The sequence below is a fragment of the Thermobia domestica genome, chromosome 2, assembly GCF_964235325.1.
Source record: "Thermobia domestica chromosome 2, izTheDome1.hap1.1, whole genome shotgun sequence".
Lineage (NCBI taxonomy): Eukaryota > Metazoa > Arthropoda > Insecta > Zygentoma > Lepismatidae > Thermobia > Thermobia domestica.
In genome coordinates, this window is record NC_137455.1 from 51,607,563 (window position 1) to 51,626,826 (window position 19,264).

Sequence of the window (19,264 nt, forward strand, 5' to 3'; positions counted from 1 at the left end):
TGTAGCAACAGAAGTACAGAATGTCTCAAAAGAAATGCAACCCAAACTTTGATCGAGTATATTTTTTGAAGTAAGAATGATAGACGTGATTTCTGCGACAGCAGTTAACGTTGTCTATGGAGATATTTTTAAGAACAAAACCAATGAGACAAATCGTAACGTTGAATTTTAGTAATTATTTAAATAACCATAAGTATAATTTAAAAAAAAAAGAATTTGCAAATTTCTTAAGATGAATTGCAAGGAACAGAAAAAAGAATTAATAACAGTAAATTTTAATGTAAATGTTTAATACGCATCAATATTTGTAAGATTTGACAAAAACTGCATGTTATTTTGCAGCGTTGACAGTTGACCGAAAAAAAAAACATTTTAAAAATAAAATAACGCATACTGGCAACAATGTTCCAGCATAAATACTGCCAACAATGTTCCAGCATAAATACTGCCAACAATGTTCCAGCATAAATACTGCCACAGGTGTAATTCATCCTCGCACATGTTGGGGAATGTGATTTATCAATAAAATAATAAATTGATATATTAAAAAAAAAAAAACTATAAAAATATTCACCTGTAGCTGGCAATCTATACGGGCTTCAAAAAAGGGAGACACTTTCTTCTCAATACAGTAGGTGTTCAAAGTGCCTCCTACGCCCTTCAGACAGTGTTGCTAATTTGGGGGAAAAGTCGCTAAATATAGGGGATTCGCCTTCCAGGATAGCGACATAAAATAATTTTTCCGATTGGCGACTTTTTTGGTGATTTTGGAATGACGATTTGGCGACTTACTTACAAATCTAGCGACTTTTGTGCTGCGAACAACTTGTCCTAAAATAGATACTATTACCTCGAAACAGTTCAGATATATGTTTATTTTCCTTTTCCTTATTTGACTCAGTGTAGATGTTGATGAGCTAGGAAGGTACATAACATTTATCTCTATATTCTCGCTTTGATTGCTGTTATCTCTTACCTTCTAATGGGGACCAACTCCAGCTTTTAATGTCCTTTAGTTTACAGAGCATATGTTTAGAGGCACAAATAATGCATTACCGATAGCAAACAGATTATCTGTAAAAGCGTGAGTAGAAGTGAAGTAAGATTCTTTCTAGATATTTAATTTTGTTCATTTTTCTAAACTCATCTTTGATTTCGTTGAAGCAAAATTGAACATAAAGTTAAAAATATATAAAAAGGAAATTATTTTTAGTTACAAATGAGTCTTCCATATACGTTCCTGTAGCGTAGATAGTACTATGGCTTGAATTGATCTCGTATATTACACACACATACACACACACACACAGACACACACACACACACACACACACACACACATATATATATATATATATATATATATATATATATATATATATATATATATATATATATATATATATATATATATATATAGGCAAAATTCCACGAAAATTTTTTTAGCGACTTTTCACCCAAAATTGGAGTCATTTCATCTCCTATTTAGTGACTTTTTGTATCAGCTTGTTGGCAACACTGCCTTCAGACACAATTCTTGTAAATAACTAAATACAACATGTACTCAAGGACTAAATGGCATGGATATTTAATAATGGATAATTTAATTTTTATGCCCCTAGGTTTAGTTTGTTTGCCCGTAGACTCATAGAATGTATTATGAACTCAAACACACTTAGTTTCGCATTACTAAATGTCCGCCGCAATTAATCTGTTTTCTTGATGTCATCCCTCTTTCTTACAACTACGCTTAAATACTTAAAATTATGCACTTAGCGAATATCATTATTATCACATTATGTTTCTGTGTATACGCTGCCGGTTCGTCATAATTTACTTTCACTTTAGGACGGATTTTCTAAAATACTCCCGATTTTTTACATTGGGTTCACGCCGTCTAGTACATCTATATCATCCGCGTATACAAATATGCACGAAAAGGCAATAATAAAACTAAAAACATACTTACCCGTATCAGTCGTTACACTCCAGAGGTTCTGCATCAATACTTGGTCACTCTCCTTACTGTTATCGCTAATGTTAATGACGAATCTTCTGATAATTTCGTGAGTGAGTCTACCAAGTTAACAGTATTTGGTTTCTTCCTTCTACACTACACACAAACATCGTCTCTCTCCACTTTTCACCGGTTTAGCACGGGAGGCACGCGTTCAATTCCCGGCAGGACCTCATGTGGTTCGGATTCCACGTTAAGCTGTAAACCCTCGTCTCACATAGCCTCGCCATCCTTTTCAGGACCGACAGGGATTTCAAGAAAATCGTAGACCTTAACATTGGCGGCCCTAGTATCCCTTTTAATTGTCATAGGGACATGAACTATACCTCATTGTAAAGCTTATAAAACACAGATTCCAACGAGCTAACTTTTGTGGCCCCCTGTATCAAACCCGTAGAAGAAGTTTTTTTTTTTTTTTTTTAAATAAGAAACATTCTGTTTTTGGACATTTGTGATGCTGGTAACACTTACTAGTCAATATTTTCACGTGTACGCCAGACGTTGTATGCTAAGGGCGAAAATTTAATACCAAGTGAGAAGAAAAAAATTCTGAACGTGTTTCCTACGAGAATCATCCTGTACATATTTTTCGAAATATTTTGGACTATTCTGACGTTGCCAGCCCTAGCGATGCCCCTAATTGTCACAGAGATATAATCCATACCTCGTTGGAAAGCTTATGATGCACAGATTCCAACCAGGTAACTTTTGTGTCTCCCGTACCCAACCCGTGAAAGAAGAAGAAAGTAAAAAAAAAAAAAACGAACAAATACGTTTTTTCGAAGTTCGTGCGACTATGGTAACATTGTCATTTGTCGTACGTAAGAAGAAAGGTTTCACATATACGCCAGATATCACATGTTCATTTATCTTTTGGGGGAGAGTTTCCCCAAATGCTGAGGAGGAGGGGGAACTAAAAACATCCAACTTTCTCCCTACTCTTCCGCTGCAGGACCCCTGATGTGGATGAAATGCATACCGTTGGAAAGTTTCATCCTTCCCGAAGAGATAGACACCTAAATCATCTCTCTACGTTAATTAGAAGCCGAGTTACGGGGGTTTAAACTGCTGGCTCAACCCATGAGCCGTTGGTCGAGAAAAAGATCCAACCCAATCCACTTTTCACCGCTTACCCTCTCTATCCCTTCTTGTAAAAGTGGTTTCACTTCACTAGGTATAAAATTTTTATTGCTACATGCCACATGTTCCTTTACTTGACTCCTAATCAGCTCAATTAGATTAACCCTTGTATGATTATTTATTTATTTATTTATATTTATTTTGAAAAAAAATACCCTGAGTAGTATTTAATGTTGTAAATTATAGGAAAACAAATTTAAAATCCTAGGACCAAAATCTAGATTAATAATTTATTGTTAAGTGTTTGTAGCTATTTACCTCATAATGCAATGTACACTTCGAACCCATGTCACAATATTTGTGGTTAGTGTTTGTTTTTAGTTTTAGTAATATTAAGAGTTAAAAACCTCTTTTACACATTCACAGACATTAGACATGTTGCACTATAAAATAACTAGAAAGTAGGACATAACTATCATTTCACAAAAAAAAAAAAAAAAAAAAAAAAAAGTTTAGTTATGAAAGAAAACTCAGTTCTTCAGAGGCCTAGGGGTGTTTTCTTGTAGCACTTGCAAAAGTGGAATGTATACAAGCTGCGACAAAATGCATTTACTAAAAGATACAACTATTATAAGATTCATACGCAAAAAGTATGTAGCTATTCAGCTACACTGTGCATTGAAGGGTTATTGTACAGCGGGGGACACTTCTAAATGGTACACCTTAGCCGTAAATCTCCATATGGCTGTACCATTTAGAAGTGTTCCCCGCTGTACAATGGTAGGTATGTCCGCCCACAGCTGGGTGCAAGGGCGGAAGTTGTCCCCCAGGATTTTCAAATGGTTATCAGTTTCTTGAAAATACATGCTAAAAGACTAATTTGCTCTCACAAACTATAGTACTTAATGTATTTAGTTATATTAAATACTATAATTTATTTACTGTAGTTAATTAGGATATAGCGTCTGTTATTCGTGTATCAATGTGTGTATGTATGTGTATTCGCGACTGCTTGTGTGTTGGTCTCTTCCCCTTGAAATCGGTCTTTTGTCCCACCATGGAATCGGTCCTTTGCCAACCATACAATCGGATATTTTACTCCATCGTAGAATCGGTCTTTTCCCCCTTAAAATCGGTCTTTTGTCCCACCATGGAATTGGTTTTTCCCCATCATAGAATCGGTCTTTTGTCCTACCATTGAATGGGTCTTTTGCTAGCCATAGAATCAGTCTTTTGTCCCACCATAAAATAGTTCTTTTGTCCTACCATGGAATTGGTCTCTGCCTCCTTGAAATCGGTCTTTTGTCCCACCATGAAGTCGCTCTTTTGTCCCACAATGAATCGGTTTTTTTGCCCCCCTTGAAATCGTTTTTTTGTCCCCCATGGAAACAATCATGCGGACATCCCTGGTAGTAGAAGATATTCTGTAAACTTCCACCCAGAAAGGGCTGCCATTTTGTACATCACTGCAGGAAGTATAGGGTTAATTAATCAATTTTAAAAAATCGCCATAAGAAGAGTTTTTACACTACTTTGTAACCATTCTTTTATTTTCTTGTTTGTCCAAGAAAGGTGAGAATACGATCTACCTTCACACTGATATGGCGCGTTCTTCATGCTATGTAGTAAGGTGAAACTACACCAAGTTCTGAAACAAACTTCCAAAATTTGTTCCCTCCATTTCTTTGTGATTCGATGTTCTTTCCCTGGATAAAAAATCCTTTATCACTTCCAATAGCCTATGTATATATAATAATTAACCTTTTACTTTTGTCAGAACGAAAGGCTTGTCTATTGAAATTCACAATTTCAACTACCATTATCTTGCACAGTGTGTACTAAGCGTTTGAAGATGTCTTACCAAGATAGCAGCTTCTCTTATCCCCTGCTCTGATTTTCATAACTAATAATATGTTACTAATAATATGATACTAATTATAGCAACAATCAATTGTCACGTTAAGTAGTCAGAATTCTAATAAAATGACAAGTGTCATATATTTGTGGTATTTATTAAAACCGTCACCATAAATGCAAACGATATAGATACAAACGATATTTACAAAATCATGATGTGAAATATAGGTAGTACAATGGTAGGGGTCTATCAAGGAGAAATCCCTGATACTCTCGTGTGTTTATAATGTCACGTAGTCCTCCCTTCACGACATTTATGTCATGCAAAAGTTCATCAGCGCAAAGCTTATACTCACAAACACAGGCCTTCCATCACCGCTGTCAGTCCTGGGTGGTTCCTCTGGACGCAGAATAAATGTACCATACCACTCTCTTAGCAGGTGTAGGTCGAATGATGGTAATTTTTAAAAATGCCTGGTTTTATAGTGTCACAAAAACTGTTTTAGTTATTAGCAAGGCACTGTTTATTCTGGAAAATATGTTTTTTCAATTTAAAATATACACCTTGAAGGATTTTAACTTATATGTTTTGACACCATCACCTTGAATAAGCTTGATATTATCATTTTGAAGGTTTTTATGTTTTGATGCCACTGAAAAATCCGTTTGCGTAGGACGTGTTGTTTTTCGTGGTTGTATCGTATTGTTAATCTTGATCTTAAATAGAATTTTCACAAGGAGAAATCACGATGTATATGAGTGTTTAATAATTTTAAACTTTTCATCGTTTAATGATTTTGGGAATATAATAATCCCCCTTTTAATAAAGTACAATGGTCAACTGTTCATGAGAACCAGTGACATGGAATCCCTTAAAATTTTTCATCGTTTAAGACCTTTATAACCATGAGGCTGGTGCACAAAAGAAAGGAAAAAAAACACTAGAGGAAGGAGGCACTAGTAAACACACACACGAAAAGAAAAAAAAATCACTAAAACTGCTGGATCCGTGTAGATGTCGAGCGTGATCCCAATGGTGTATCCGGGAAGGCTGGAACTCGGGAAATCCTGATCATGGTGGTGCAGCACGTCGAGAGTCAAGGGCTATCTCCTGGAAGTCTGCTATCTGGAAGGCTTGGTCCTTGAGCCAAAAATGGACAGCATCTTGTGGTCTGGAAGTCGTGAGGTCCATCATCCAGAAAAAAAAACTGCGACTGGTAGGCATCATCCATGGAAACGGGTAGCAAGATGATGGGTAGCCCAGGTGCGTTTGTGAAAATAGGCCGGATGCGGAAAAGAAATTACATGACAGGAGGCACTGAATTACTTGTTAAAGACCATTGTGAAAACTTTCTTTTGTTTTTTTTAAAAAAAGGACTAAAAGAAAGAAAAGAGGGAGAAGAGATAATTAGGAAGAAGTGTAATGCTATTGCAAAAGTAACGTACAAGGAACAAAATGGATAACTAAAAAATACGTATAATGGCGTACTGAAAAGAAGAAGGCACCTGATCAATCTTGAAGGAGATGCGGATATTCCGGGGTGTGTGAAAAGGCGAGACCCTTATGTTTTTATTATTATTATTATTATTATGATCATGTTTACTATTACTGTATGTGGTGTGGACGGAAGTATGGTCGTGGATAGCGAAAGATTCCGTTACAGTAGAAGAAGTATAGAAAGGAAGAGTGAATTTGCCATTAAGTAGGACAGAAAAAAATATATTAGTGAGACGTAGTTTATTCCTGGCCAAGGTACCGTAAGTTGACCTGGAAGACAAATGATTCGGGAGAAACTGCGTGAGGTTTGCCAGTTGTGAGCAAAAGGAGCTTGTATACGGGTAGTGAGGAAAAAAATGGAGACGCGAGTGGCAATGGCAATTTAATGTGTGCCGTTCGCGAATGTGTGGTGGTGGTTTTGTGTTTTATTATCATCATAATGAGAGGATTTGTTAAGATATGTGGAACGAGGAATGAAAATGGCGGAGGACAGAGTATGAGGTAAGTACAAAAAAAAATTGTGTATGGATGAGAGAAAGCATTTCGTCCTAGCGACCTTAGTGATATCAAGTGGGGTCGGACCAGCCGTCCCCAAAAAAGGACGCAAGAAGGAAATGAGATGGAGAGTCTTTCCTTACGCGCCTAGGAAAGAAAATGACGTGAATAATGAATGATGCCGGTATATTGCTTATGAGAAGGAAAAGCGTAGAGGTTGTTATGAGCGTAACTAGGAGTCGTTGCACGGGAGAAATGGTGTGTGTACAGCGGGTTGCCTAAAAACAGGAGACGAAGCATATGCAATAATAATGAACTACCGGAAGAAAAAAATTCCGCACGGGAGAAATATTGCCTGTAATGTGTGTTGCCTACCTGTATCTGTAATTATGGCATAACGAGAGACAAAGTCGGAAGTTTTGCCAGTGTGGTACTACAGAAAGGGATCATGTTTCACTAGGAACGTTAAATTAGATAATCAAAACATAACGTGAAATGTAATTGGTAGTTGGGTTTTGAAGTAATGTGTGGTCGGATCCTATTTAGAGGTACTGAGGAAGCGCTTGTACTTATACTCAAATTCGGAGTCTGGGTTTGTAGGTGGGATGTACAGTTTCAAACGGGTCTTAGCAATGACCGTTGGCTTCCCATCAATATCTAGAAGATACTCATCAGCCGAAACATTCGAAATCACTTTGTAGGGTCCCTTATAAAGACGGGATAATGGCTTACAAGTGTTAGGTTTTGTTGAGGTATCTAAGACCATAACTAAACTGTCAGGGAAGAACTGTGTTGGTTTTTTGGCCTTCTCAATGCGCTTCTTTAGATCAGTGAAAACTTGGTGTTTTCGAAAATCAACTAGGTCCCTCATTTCTTTGAGTGCAAGTAGGCGATCATTAGTATTCAAAGATTCTTGTTGAACATGTAGCAAATTGTCTAATGGTAAAGTGGGATGAACGCCATAGAGGAGAAAATGAGGAGATAGACCAATGGAAGTTAAGGGTGATTTATTCAGAGCCGCTGTGGCATGCGCAAGGAAGCGAGGCCAAAATTTTTGGTTGTCTTGGCACAGAAATTTGAGACTCGTTTGCAAGGAGCCTAATCTTTGTTCGACTGTGCCTAGAGAACGATGTTGATAGGGTAGGCCGTACTTAACTGTTATGTTAAGAGACTTAAGGAAGTTTAACGATACTGTAGACCGGTGTGAACTCTGGAGATCTAAGTAGATTGTGCGAGGAGTATTATATGGAAGAATGATATGGTTTGTGATGAAATTGATGAAGTTGTCGCTGTTTGGAGTTGTAATGAGATGAGTAATGGTGAATCCAGTACAGTGATCCGTAGCTGCATAAAAGTATTGAAAACCTTCGGGATCGCTGGGTATTAGTTTGCCTGCTAGGTCCAAAGAAAATGTTTCAAATAGGCCTGACTGAGGAAAACGCTGAATTGTGGGGTTATTAGGCATGTAATTGCGTTTAAAGATGGCGCATCCTTTACATGATTTAAGTTTCTGAGCTAGCCATGATTTTAGGCGCGGAAAGAAATACTTGTATCGCAACATCCAATACATCTTGGTAAAACCTATGTGAGTCATTGAGTCATGATACTCATCGAATAAGGCTGGTTTAAGACTGTCGGGTACGCAGAGCAGTAATCGAGAGTTAGGTACTCGGTACAGTTTTTTGTAAAGTATGCCTTTCTGAATAACGTATTGTTTGTTGAGACGTTGGAATGAAGGATCTGTCTCGTCTCGTTTGTTAAGAGTCTCGATAATTTTGGAGAAGAATTTATCTTCACCCTGTAGGCGAGATAGGTCCAAGTTGTTATCGATAGTTAGAAGTACAGAATCAGGCACAACTTCATTGTCCATGTCTATCGTGTCTTGCGTAAGAGGAGCAGGATTCCTACTAAGATAATCAGCTATGGGGTTCTGATGGCTTTTTGCATGTTTGATTGTAAAGTCAAATGTATTAATGTAGTTTAACCATCTCAAAATTTTTGGGGATGGAACAATTGTTTTCCGAACAGCAAGAAGAGAAATATTGTCAGTAACTAGGGTGAAATGGTGGCCTAACAAATATTTTTCTAATTTCCGGAGAGAAAAGTACACTGCATATAATTCTTGATGGAAGATTGGAAGGGGGGAAACGGTTTTGGGATGTCTGGAAGAGACATAGCAAACAGGTTGCACAACGTTAGTAGTGAGATCTTTCTGTAATAACACCGCCCCTACGCCAACTGATGCGGCGTCTGTCATGAGAATGTGGTGTGTATTGCGGGTGGAATATAGAGCAAGTACGGGGGGTGAGGTTAGAAGTTTCTGCATTGTTTCAAACGCTTGAACGCGCTCAGGAGTCCAGATGAGCTTTTTAGGATTGTTTGACAGAGCCTGATAAAGGGGTGCAAGAATGATGGAAAAATTTTTGAAAAAACGTCGGAAAAAATTTGCACTGGCTAACCAGCTTTTGAGGCTTTTGAGAGTGGCCGGTCTGGGTGCCTGAGCTAAAGCTGAAATCTTATCAGGGTCAGGTTGTAGAGTGTGATTGTCAATAATATGGCCTAAACATTTAATTCTTTTTGATCCGAAAACTGATTTTTTAATGTTAAAGAGCAGAGAATGTTTGGCGGCTTGCTGAAAGAAGGCACGAAGCACAATCATCATCTGATCGAATGAATCTGCGTGGACATACATGTCGTCAACGAATGATGTAATATTGTTGGGGAAGATGTCCCTATAAATGGTTTGAAGAGCTTGTTGAAGTAAAATGGAGGCATTTTTGAAACCCTGAGGAACAGATGTCAATTGAAGATGATTGAAGGGGAGAAAGACCCTTAATGGAGAACGCAGTGGCCGGTCTGTCCTTGGGATCTAAGTCTAATTGATAGAAACTGGAGTGTAAATCAAAGGAGTTGAACCAAACTGAGTCAGAAAGAGACTCTAGAACGTCCTGTATATCTTCTAAAGGAGAAGCTATTGTTCTTGAACGGGAGTTAAGGCCCCTGAGATCAAAAACGGCCCTTAGCTCTGTTTTGGAATTTGGTTTTAAAACAAATAATATGTTATTTCTATACTGAGAATCTGATTGTTCAAACACTCCTTGATTAATGAGGCGCAGGACGAGTTCTCTTGCTCGCGGTCTAAGTCTGTGTGGAATGACGAATTGGGGGGACTGAAAGGGAACGTCTGATTCTAAGTCTAACGTGGCCGAAAAGGTGGGTATTTTTGTAAAATCATTGTCGTGCCATTGAAAAAGAAAAGCATATTCAGAAAGTAGCGCCTTCATTTGAGCAGTTTGATGTTCGTCCATGTCAGGAGAAAAGTGAAATTTGTTAATGTCAATGAGATGACCGATTTCTTTAAGGCGTTGTGCTTTGTGTCGTGAAGCGTCCTCGTCCGTGGGAAAATGAACCTGTCTGATGGTGTAAGCGTTAGTGTTTTGTTCCGGTGGTGAAAATATGGAACCAATAACAATGGGAGCATTGGCCTTTATAATCTGGGGACGAGACGAGACGTTTGCAAGTGGCAAAACAAGGTTATCTATGGAAACAACAGTATGCGTCATATAGCAGTTACTTAAGTTTCGTAAGATAGGAGTATGTAGCCGGAAGGATGTATTTGGAAAGTGACCGTTAACCTTGAGAGGAACTGCTTTAGCTGAACGGGGTGGTATGACAAGTCTCCTACGTGCTTGAAAAACAATGTGAGGAGTGGGATGTTTTTTGAAAAAGTGAAATGTGTTTGTATTAACGCTGTGTATTGCATTATCGGCTGGAGGCATGCGACCTAGATGACGTAATGATAGGATGCCTTTGTCAAAATCAAGGGTTGCTTGAGGGTCTTGAAGAAATTTACTGGAAAGGATAGCAGGAAAGTTTTTGAAAGGAACCAAACGAAAAAGTACAGAGTATTGATGACCATTAAAATTTAAGTTGAGGATGGTAGCACGGGAGAGATGTACCGGAGATGATGAAAGACCATTTAGAACCGTGTGAAGCTTAAAAGTACGAACCGAAGGGTCGAGTTGGTCGGCTGGAAAGAGACTGACTTCAGCACCAGAGTCAAGGCAAAAGTAAACATCCTTGGTCATGCAACGGGCTTTGACGTAAGGTAATTTGCCTTTGAAATGCAACGGTAATTGGAGGTAATCTGAGGAAGAGGGAGGGGAAGAAGGGGATGAGGGAGAATTAAGCGCGAGGAGACTGGTGCACTCTCGCGCTAATTTTGGGCGTTTTTTGGTTTGAGTTGAATTTCAGTTTAGCGTCCCTTTCAGCAGCGAGGCTATATGAGACGTGGACCTACTGATTAACGTGGAATCCGAACCACATGAGCTCCCGCCGGGAATCGAACCCGGGTCTCCCGCGTCAAAGGCGCGTACGCTAACCGCTTAGCCACGAAGGAGCTCTGCGTTTTTTGGTTTATTGGTACGAGAGTTTGTGGAGACAGGGGAAGGGGAGGGGAGTGAGGGTAGGTGGGTAGGGGTAGGATATTGAAAAACGGGATGATAGAATGGATATGGTGGGATGGGTATGGTTGGCTGTTGTGTAGTATAGACGTTTTGGGGTTGGGAAGAATGCTTAGTATTAAAACGCTTATTGTTCTTGCCTTTACGAGAGCCGTTATTGTGATCATTTCGTGGAGTGTTACGGGTTGGGGGAGACTGAGGGACAGTTTGACAATGAGAGGAGGCGGTACATTGACAACAATGAGATGGGTGTGTGGAGCAATGAGTACACGAGTTAGAAGAAGAGGTCGGATTGGTGGAATGACAATGTTGGAGACAGGAGGACGGCGGATGGGGTGAGAGGGACTGTGGAAAGGGAAGGGATTTATGGTTAGGAGAGAGGGTGTTGTGATTGTGAGGACTAGGAGAACGAGAACGGGTAGGACCGAAATGAACAGAGGTAGGTTGAGAATTTGAAAGGGTGTTGAGATGAAGCTGTAACTGTGAAACTTGATGAGTTAGTTCTTGAATGGCGCTAGAAGTTGGGACATCTGAAGTTTGGCGTGAAAAGGAAGAGTCGGTTTCTCGCTTTTGGGCCATGAGCTGAGTGCGTTCTAAGGTTGTAACCTCATCAATAAATGTGGGATAGTCAGATATGGTGCGAGTGCCAAACCAACGTATGTTCTCGGGTGTCATACTCGACACGCATTCTAAAAGAAACTCCTGAAAATCTAATTGCGTGTATGCCTGATCTGCCAGAAATTTCTTTGCGAAAACGTAATGAGAAAGTGGTTCATTAGGGAGTTGAACTCGAGCCCTATACTGATGAATGCGAGATCGTGGAACCTGCTCGTCGCCAAATTGTTTTAGGAATTTTTGTTGGACGGTTGACCAGGGAAGGGTAGACAGATTTTGGGTGGAGAACCAATGTTGAGCGGGTCCAGAAAGGGACTTTTCGAAAATCTTTATGCATTTTGAATCATCCCAGTTATTGACCAGTGCGATCTTCAAAAAATTTTGTAAAAATAAATCCGCGCGTTGTTCCTTGGACGCACTGTATATATCGGGAATGATGGAAGAAATACCTGCCATATTGTTTGAATTTTGAGCTTGAGGTGTGTTTAAGGGAATGAAAGAAGCCTGACTGCGAGTCGTGGGCATGACAAGAGAATGTGAGAAATGAAATGACCACAATGGAGTTAACAAAGCAAAAAAAAGTGCCTTATATGTGTGAAAAGAGGAACACAAACACTAAGAACCACACGAGAGAGATTCCTCTGGGGGAGCCATAATATGTTGCTGTAGCTTCAAGAGCTTAAAGATGCTTGTAAATTGTCACGCTATGCTACTAGTCATATTAAAAGGGCAATTAGAAGGAAAATGTCTTCCATTTTGTAATATTTATTAGAACCATCACCTAAGAAGATATTGATATAAAAACAAATGATATATACAGGATAATGATATATAACAAAGTAATATAGTGGAAAGAAAAGCACCAAGGGGAAGTCCTTGGTTCTCTCGTGTGTGTCCTTTAATGTTTTGTGGTCCTTCCTTCACTCAAATTAAGTCATGTAATGTTCGATAACACAAAGCATACTCACAAACGTCCTGTAATGGATGCCAGTCCTGGTAGCCACATCTTAGAATTTTCCGTGTTCTCAGTTCCTGCGCGACGTGAATTCGATACACCTAACTCACAATTGTCGGACGTAGGTAGAATGATGGTAATTTTTAAAAATGCCTGGTTTTATAGTGTCACAAAAACTGTTTTAGTTATTAGCAAGGCACTGTTTATTCTGGAAAATATGTTTTTTCAATTTAAAATATACACCTTGAAGGATTTTAACTTATATGTTTTGACACCATCACCTTGAATAAGCTTGATATTATCATTTTGAAGGTTTCTATGTTTTGATGCCACTGAAAAATCCGTTTGCGTAGGACGTGTTGTTTTTCGTGGTTGTATCGTATTGTTAATCTTGATCTTAAATAGAATTTTCACAAGGAGAAATCACGATGTATATGAGTGTTTAATAATTTTAAACTTTTCATCGTTTAATGATTTTGGGAATATAATACTAAATGGAAATAATTTCTCCTCCATAATACGCCTACAGCATTCCGATCAACTACTACAGATGAATTAGTCACAGAAGCGACAGTCGTATTAGCGACAGGAACTGTTATCTGTCCTATGAGCGACCGATTCATTTATATTGAGATGATGGAAGATGATATGATTCTCTGTCGTAAAATATGTTTGCCTCTGGCATTATTAGCGCCCGAATAACCTTGGTATGAAATATGTACGTGCCAGTAATACTGTTCTTCAAATATATTTTTCCTATACTGTGAGTGTAAATAAATATTTTAATTTTGAGTTAGATTTGACATGAAACATATCAAATAACTTAACGAGACAACAGGAATATTTTCATGAAAACTATATTCCTATGTAATTAATTATTGAAAATGCAATTGTAATATCCCCTTTCTTCAGCAGCTCTGCTTTCTGTATTTAATTTGATTCAAATCTAATTACTCACTAAGCACAGTAATATATTTTATTTTGGAAAACTTAAGCGTGTAACAGTTTCGCCAACTATCTATTTTTTAGACTTCCTAAGACACTGTGAATAAAATGACAAAAAAAAGTCAATGATAAAAGACAGCTTTAGAGATCCCTTACATCTGATTGGCTATTCTCAACCAATCTCACCAATTACAATGCAGTTCACTCGAAACTCTCAACAATCTAAAAGGTAAACAAACTCTTTAAACTACCTTCCCCCCTATTGTAAGCTGCTAAAACGTAAACTAATTGCTTAATTTGCCTTCCTCCTTTGTTTTGACTTATACATAAAAGCTTGTCGTATAGCAATCTGAAATAATCCTTTATAACTAGACGAACTGTTAAGTTTTGCAAGAGATTTGTAACTTGTGTAATAATTTCTTCGAATACATTGTATTTTAGATTTCTTTGATATTCTCACGTAGTGAATACCCTCTTTATATGGGCGCCCGATGGAAAGGCAGGGATCGCCCCCCTGACTCGCGAAAATGTATACGTAATATAGCAAACCACGTATATTAAATACCAGATATACCAGACGTGATACAGCTACCATGGAGATGCCCCTCCTTAGAAATTTTTATGGCGCCAATATCTCTTTCTGATCTCTTTCTTATGCCATAAACATATTCAATCTAAATTTATGCTCCGTATCATTTTAACATGGAATTTAAAGGCCAATGTACTCTAAATATTTAGTTAGTTTTCCCCTTGATACAGTCAGTGTATTCATAGAAATTAATTCAAAAATATTATATTAGAAAAAATGTATAACAGATTGTTAACGTAATGAGAGCATTCTCACGTATTAAATTCAGGTAGAGCGAAATTTTTCATAATACATTTTGTTAGGTTCTAAATCACATTAGCATGAAACAAGTTAAAGAAGAGAGAACCATATCTTCTTCCATTATCTTAGTATGAACGAATCGGTGACTCATAGGGCAGTTAACAGATCGAATCGATCGCTCATAGGACAGTTAACAGTCCCTGTCGCTAATAGGACTGTCGCAAGTGGGACGACACCCTACAGATCTCTTTGTGCACATCACGTATTTAAATTTCATTGTTTTTAATAGTCTTTGTAGAGTTGTGCGAGGAAGAAACGAAGTTAATCATCCGTATTTACAGCTGCAACAATTTTTTATGTTGTAATTCATGTTGCAAAAATAACTTATGCATCAGCAAATTTTACTAGGAATCCCAAAAGAAAAAAAGTTCATTTTGGTCAAATCGGGTGACTGACCCGAGAGTTTCACGACCCTTGCTGTTTCACTACCAATCCACCTTCCCGGAAAAAATGGTGTTAAGGAATTCCCGCACACTTACAGAAAATGGAGTGGTGCCCTATCCTGCTGGAAAACAACAGTACCTAACATGTCAGCTGGATCGTCTAGGTAGATGTACCCCGTTATTATTTACTCTGCAATCATTAATGTCCCATAAACTTTCCTTTTGGTGACACTACTAAGCTGCTGAAGTATCAAAATCCTACAATTGTGTCTGTTCACTAACTCGCACGTTTGGGCAGTTTCTTCATCACTTAACACAACGTATTCCATTAACCCTGTTGTCCAGTGCCCTGTGTTTTGCTTCTTCCCTACGAGTCTCTCCTGGATGCATACACCATCTTGTGGTAACCTTTAAACATACATATCACATACTTTCAAGTGCATATCTTTGATTTTGTGTGTTGCACCCCGTTTTTCCAGAAAAAAAATGTTGAAATGATTTAAGAATCGACCCTCGTATATATAGTATATGTGATTTCTGCACCTACAATACCAGGTTCGATGTTGAGCATGGATGTTAAACTACATTTCAGAGACACAAATAATAAATAAATATATAAATAAATAAAAAAAAACTTACCAAATGTTGATAGATATTGCGGGAGTAAGGAGTTGTAAATTGACGTTCCAAACCCAAGATTTTAATTGAATCGTTTAAGTTTTATCCTCTTTAATTGGGTCTATCTTGGTTTTCCTCGTGGAGCTACATCTTGATTGGCTGCTTCTACATGAATTCAGAAGAGCTACATTCCGTATCTGATGAGCTAAAGAAGCTGTATTCTTTTTGTTATTGAAATCGCTAAGGTGGTGTTTGCACTGTGTGTAGGAAATCTAAAGATCAAAAAGAGATGGGTTTTTTTTCCTGCATCGATCAAGGTCATTTCCTTTGTCCACTTTGCTGTACAGCAGACTCTTGCAAATCAAGCAAATTAGTTTTTTTTTTAAAAATCTCTTTCGTTTTTTAACTTAAAAAGATAAAAAAAGACTACAATATTTTGCTGTTAACAATGGAAATTATACAGTAAACTCTAGATTATTCGGCGTAATATGAGGGAAAGGCAGGCCAGATAGCCAAAAAGCCGGATATAGGGTGGAGTTTGTAATAACTCACTTCTTTTCCCACTCATACGAATGAAAACGCTCTTTCGATACCAAAACCTGTTATTCACATTTTCTGACCTTTCAGTACACACCTGTACTTTTAAAATGTTACTGACGTACTGTGCTGTACTGTGCGTTTTAAAAATTTGTTACAAAAAGGATGCTCAAGAATAAAAATATTGTACGGTACATATTTTAAGATAAATTTTATAATGTCTAACTTATATTGCAGGAAGGAAAAAATAATACATATACAACATACATATACATACAACTTTAAAATATACAAACATTAACGCAAAACGTAGGGCTAATTTGTAAATAAACGATTTAAACTTGTTTTGCTGTCAACTGATAAATTATTACACAACGTTAAAAAAAAAAAAAAAAAAAAGATAGGTCTAAAAGAGTCAAAACTTACAGTTTTTAGTTTTTAAAAGTCATTGATATATGACTGCTTCTCCTTGGCAAAGATGTATTTTTTTAATATATATATATATATATATATATATATATATATATATATATATATATATATATATATATATATATATATTATTATTATTATTATTATTAAGGCATTACAAGTCGAGTAGATTGCTAAAAGAAAATCCTAATTTTATTACGGAGCGTTTCTTTCTTTTCTTTTCTTTTTTTTTTAAAAAAACTAAGGCAATAGTACGGAGGCCGGATAGTCACGAGCCAATTTTTGAGAGTCAACTGTATTTTGAATATCAGTTTTAGTTTCTTAAATGGGTGTTTGTAGATATGAAATGAAATGAAATCTTAGAGTTTTTCGTTCCACGGTTATGCCCGCTAGGCTAAAGGAGACAGTGATGAAGGGAAATGAATGAAATGGTGGAATGAATAAAGTGGAAGGAAACGAAAGAACCCCGAGAAAACCCACGTACACATGTTTGTCCACCACAAAGTCCACTTGGCACAAGCTGCGATCGAACCGAGGACCCTATATAATATTTCTGTATCCAGCACTTTTCTGAATAATTATAAATAAAACAGTAAAAATGAATAATAATACGATAATTTTGGAAAGTAAACTTTATAACACATGTGCAATGTTATTAATACATCATTTATCTGTTTTAGAGTCCTTTCATATATAGTGTGGTAGTTTCAGAGCCAAATAATAAATATACTTTGTTAATACGGATTAAGTTGGTTTGAAGTACGTACATGTCTATGTTAGTTTAACTTCATTTCGATTTCTTACGAGGCATTTACTTCATAGGTACGGTTATTGTATCCCCGTTGCCTTTAGCCTTAAACTGTGATTAGACCTTTGGATTAATAAGTGGTTGTTGTTTTGTAATTGTGTTTGGGAGCACTGGAACTTTATTTATTTATTTTCTTTTTACTCCACAGTAAAGTTGTTAATTTGATATTTGATATTGATGAGATTGGAATAAGTTTTCCTTTATTTTTATTTATTTCTTTAGCGATCTACCTGTAAATTCCAAAAAGAAAACGAATATAAGTTTGGTCACTTAGCCCTATATGTTAAACAGCCGTGTGCACCAACGTAGTTTAAATGAGCGTTCACTCAAACGCGTTCAACATTAACTTTTCAAGTTTAAACGTGATTCCCGAACTTTTGTTACACCATTGAAAGTCGAAGTTCAGTACATCTCGTTTATGTAAACCTTCGGTCAATTTGTAAAATCGACTCTGATTAGTTGTTGTCTTTTGTCTCTAATCGTCGTTTAACAAAGTAACAAATGAAGGAAACATACCGCGTGCCGGTCTTTTCAATTTTCTAAGGTGTGTGCATAAAGTTGTGAGTAGTCTAATTTCGGTGTTCGTAATTGTGAATAATAATAATAATAATAATAATAATAATAATAATAATAATAATAATAATAATAATAATAATAATAATAATAATAATAATAATAATAATAATAATAATGAAACCACGAGCAAAATTTTTTTCTGAACACGAGAAATACATTGTAATTTCATTAGTAGAAAAATACAAAGACATTATTGAATGTACACAGACTGACTTGGATCAACGAAGTTTAAACCCCCAAATTCGTCGCTCAAACTAAAACCAAGTTTATCCACCATTTGACCGAGACTTAAACTTGAACGGTGTTGGTGCAACAGACATTTTCACCAAACTTGGTTATGACCCTCGCTCAATAGTTGCACTTCGTTAATGCACACGGCCAAAAATGTGCTTAGTTATTTCTTTTTCTTTTTTTCTTTTCTTCATAATTTCAAGTTGTTTTCTTGCATGTATTGAATTAAACGTCTTATTAGCAATGATGGATTGGGTCACAAACTCCGTGAATCGTTATCCGGAAGACCCAACTGATCATGTTACCCGGACAGACACATGACTCGAAGTGACCCTGCAGAATTCGGAGACAAAACGTATTCATGCACATAGAAAGTATGTGTGAAGCAGTATGTGTGAATGCAGTTCTAACAAACATGATTTTCCCCTCTGTCACTGACTTTTCACTAAATATAATTTTCTTTTTCTCTTGATGTTTGCGTCTATATGTACCAAGCATTGCACTGAAAGATAACTACAAGGATTATCAGAGTACTAATCCGTTAGAATCACAGAAAAGATACGCCATACATTTCTCTTATGCGGTATTGTCAAAGTTTAATCGACTTGTCGTTTAGAATATGGAAAATACCGTTTGAGCTTAAAATTATTTTCGTTGATACTTTTTGTATAGGCTATATTCAAAAACCATGGACGGTAAGACGAATTAGATAGTTCATTGAAAAATTAGATAGTTCATTGTGTCAATTTCTTCTTTACATCAGCATAAATTTGATTCCTTATATATATTTTCCATATATATGAGTTCTGGGTTTCAGCTAGTTCCTAGCACAATTCTAATTTTTGTCTTCTATTGTAAAGTTATT

General features: G+C 37.0%; 1 protein-coding gene across 4 annotated transcripts in view; it reads right to left on the reverse strand.

The window, feature by feature from the left end:
• LOC145672083 (aromatic-L-amino-acid decarboxylase-like) overlaps positions 1-16,031 on the reverse strand; it is a 99,721-nt gene extending 83,690 nt beyond the window's left edge. Inside the window, exons 1-2 of one of the 4 annotated variants that reach the window (XM_081741355.1) lie at positions 1,523-1,806; positions 575-658 (exon numbers count right to left, since the gene is read on the reverse strand). Coding sequence is in view for 1 of the 4 variants with exons in the window: in XM_081741337.1 (XP_081597463.1) it covers positions 5,311-5,327 (17 nt within the window). In the remaining 3 variants the exon portion in view is untranslated. Of the gene's footprint in view, positions 1-574; positions 659-1,522; positions 1,807-1,969; positions 2,024-5,310; positions 5,333-15,836 lie in introns of those variants that run through there. The other 3 variants (XM_081741364.1, XM_081741337.1, XM_081741372.1) reach the window with 3 other exon arrangements.
• Positions 16,032-19,264: the final 3,233 nt, after the last annotated feature.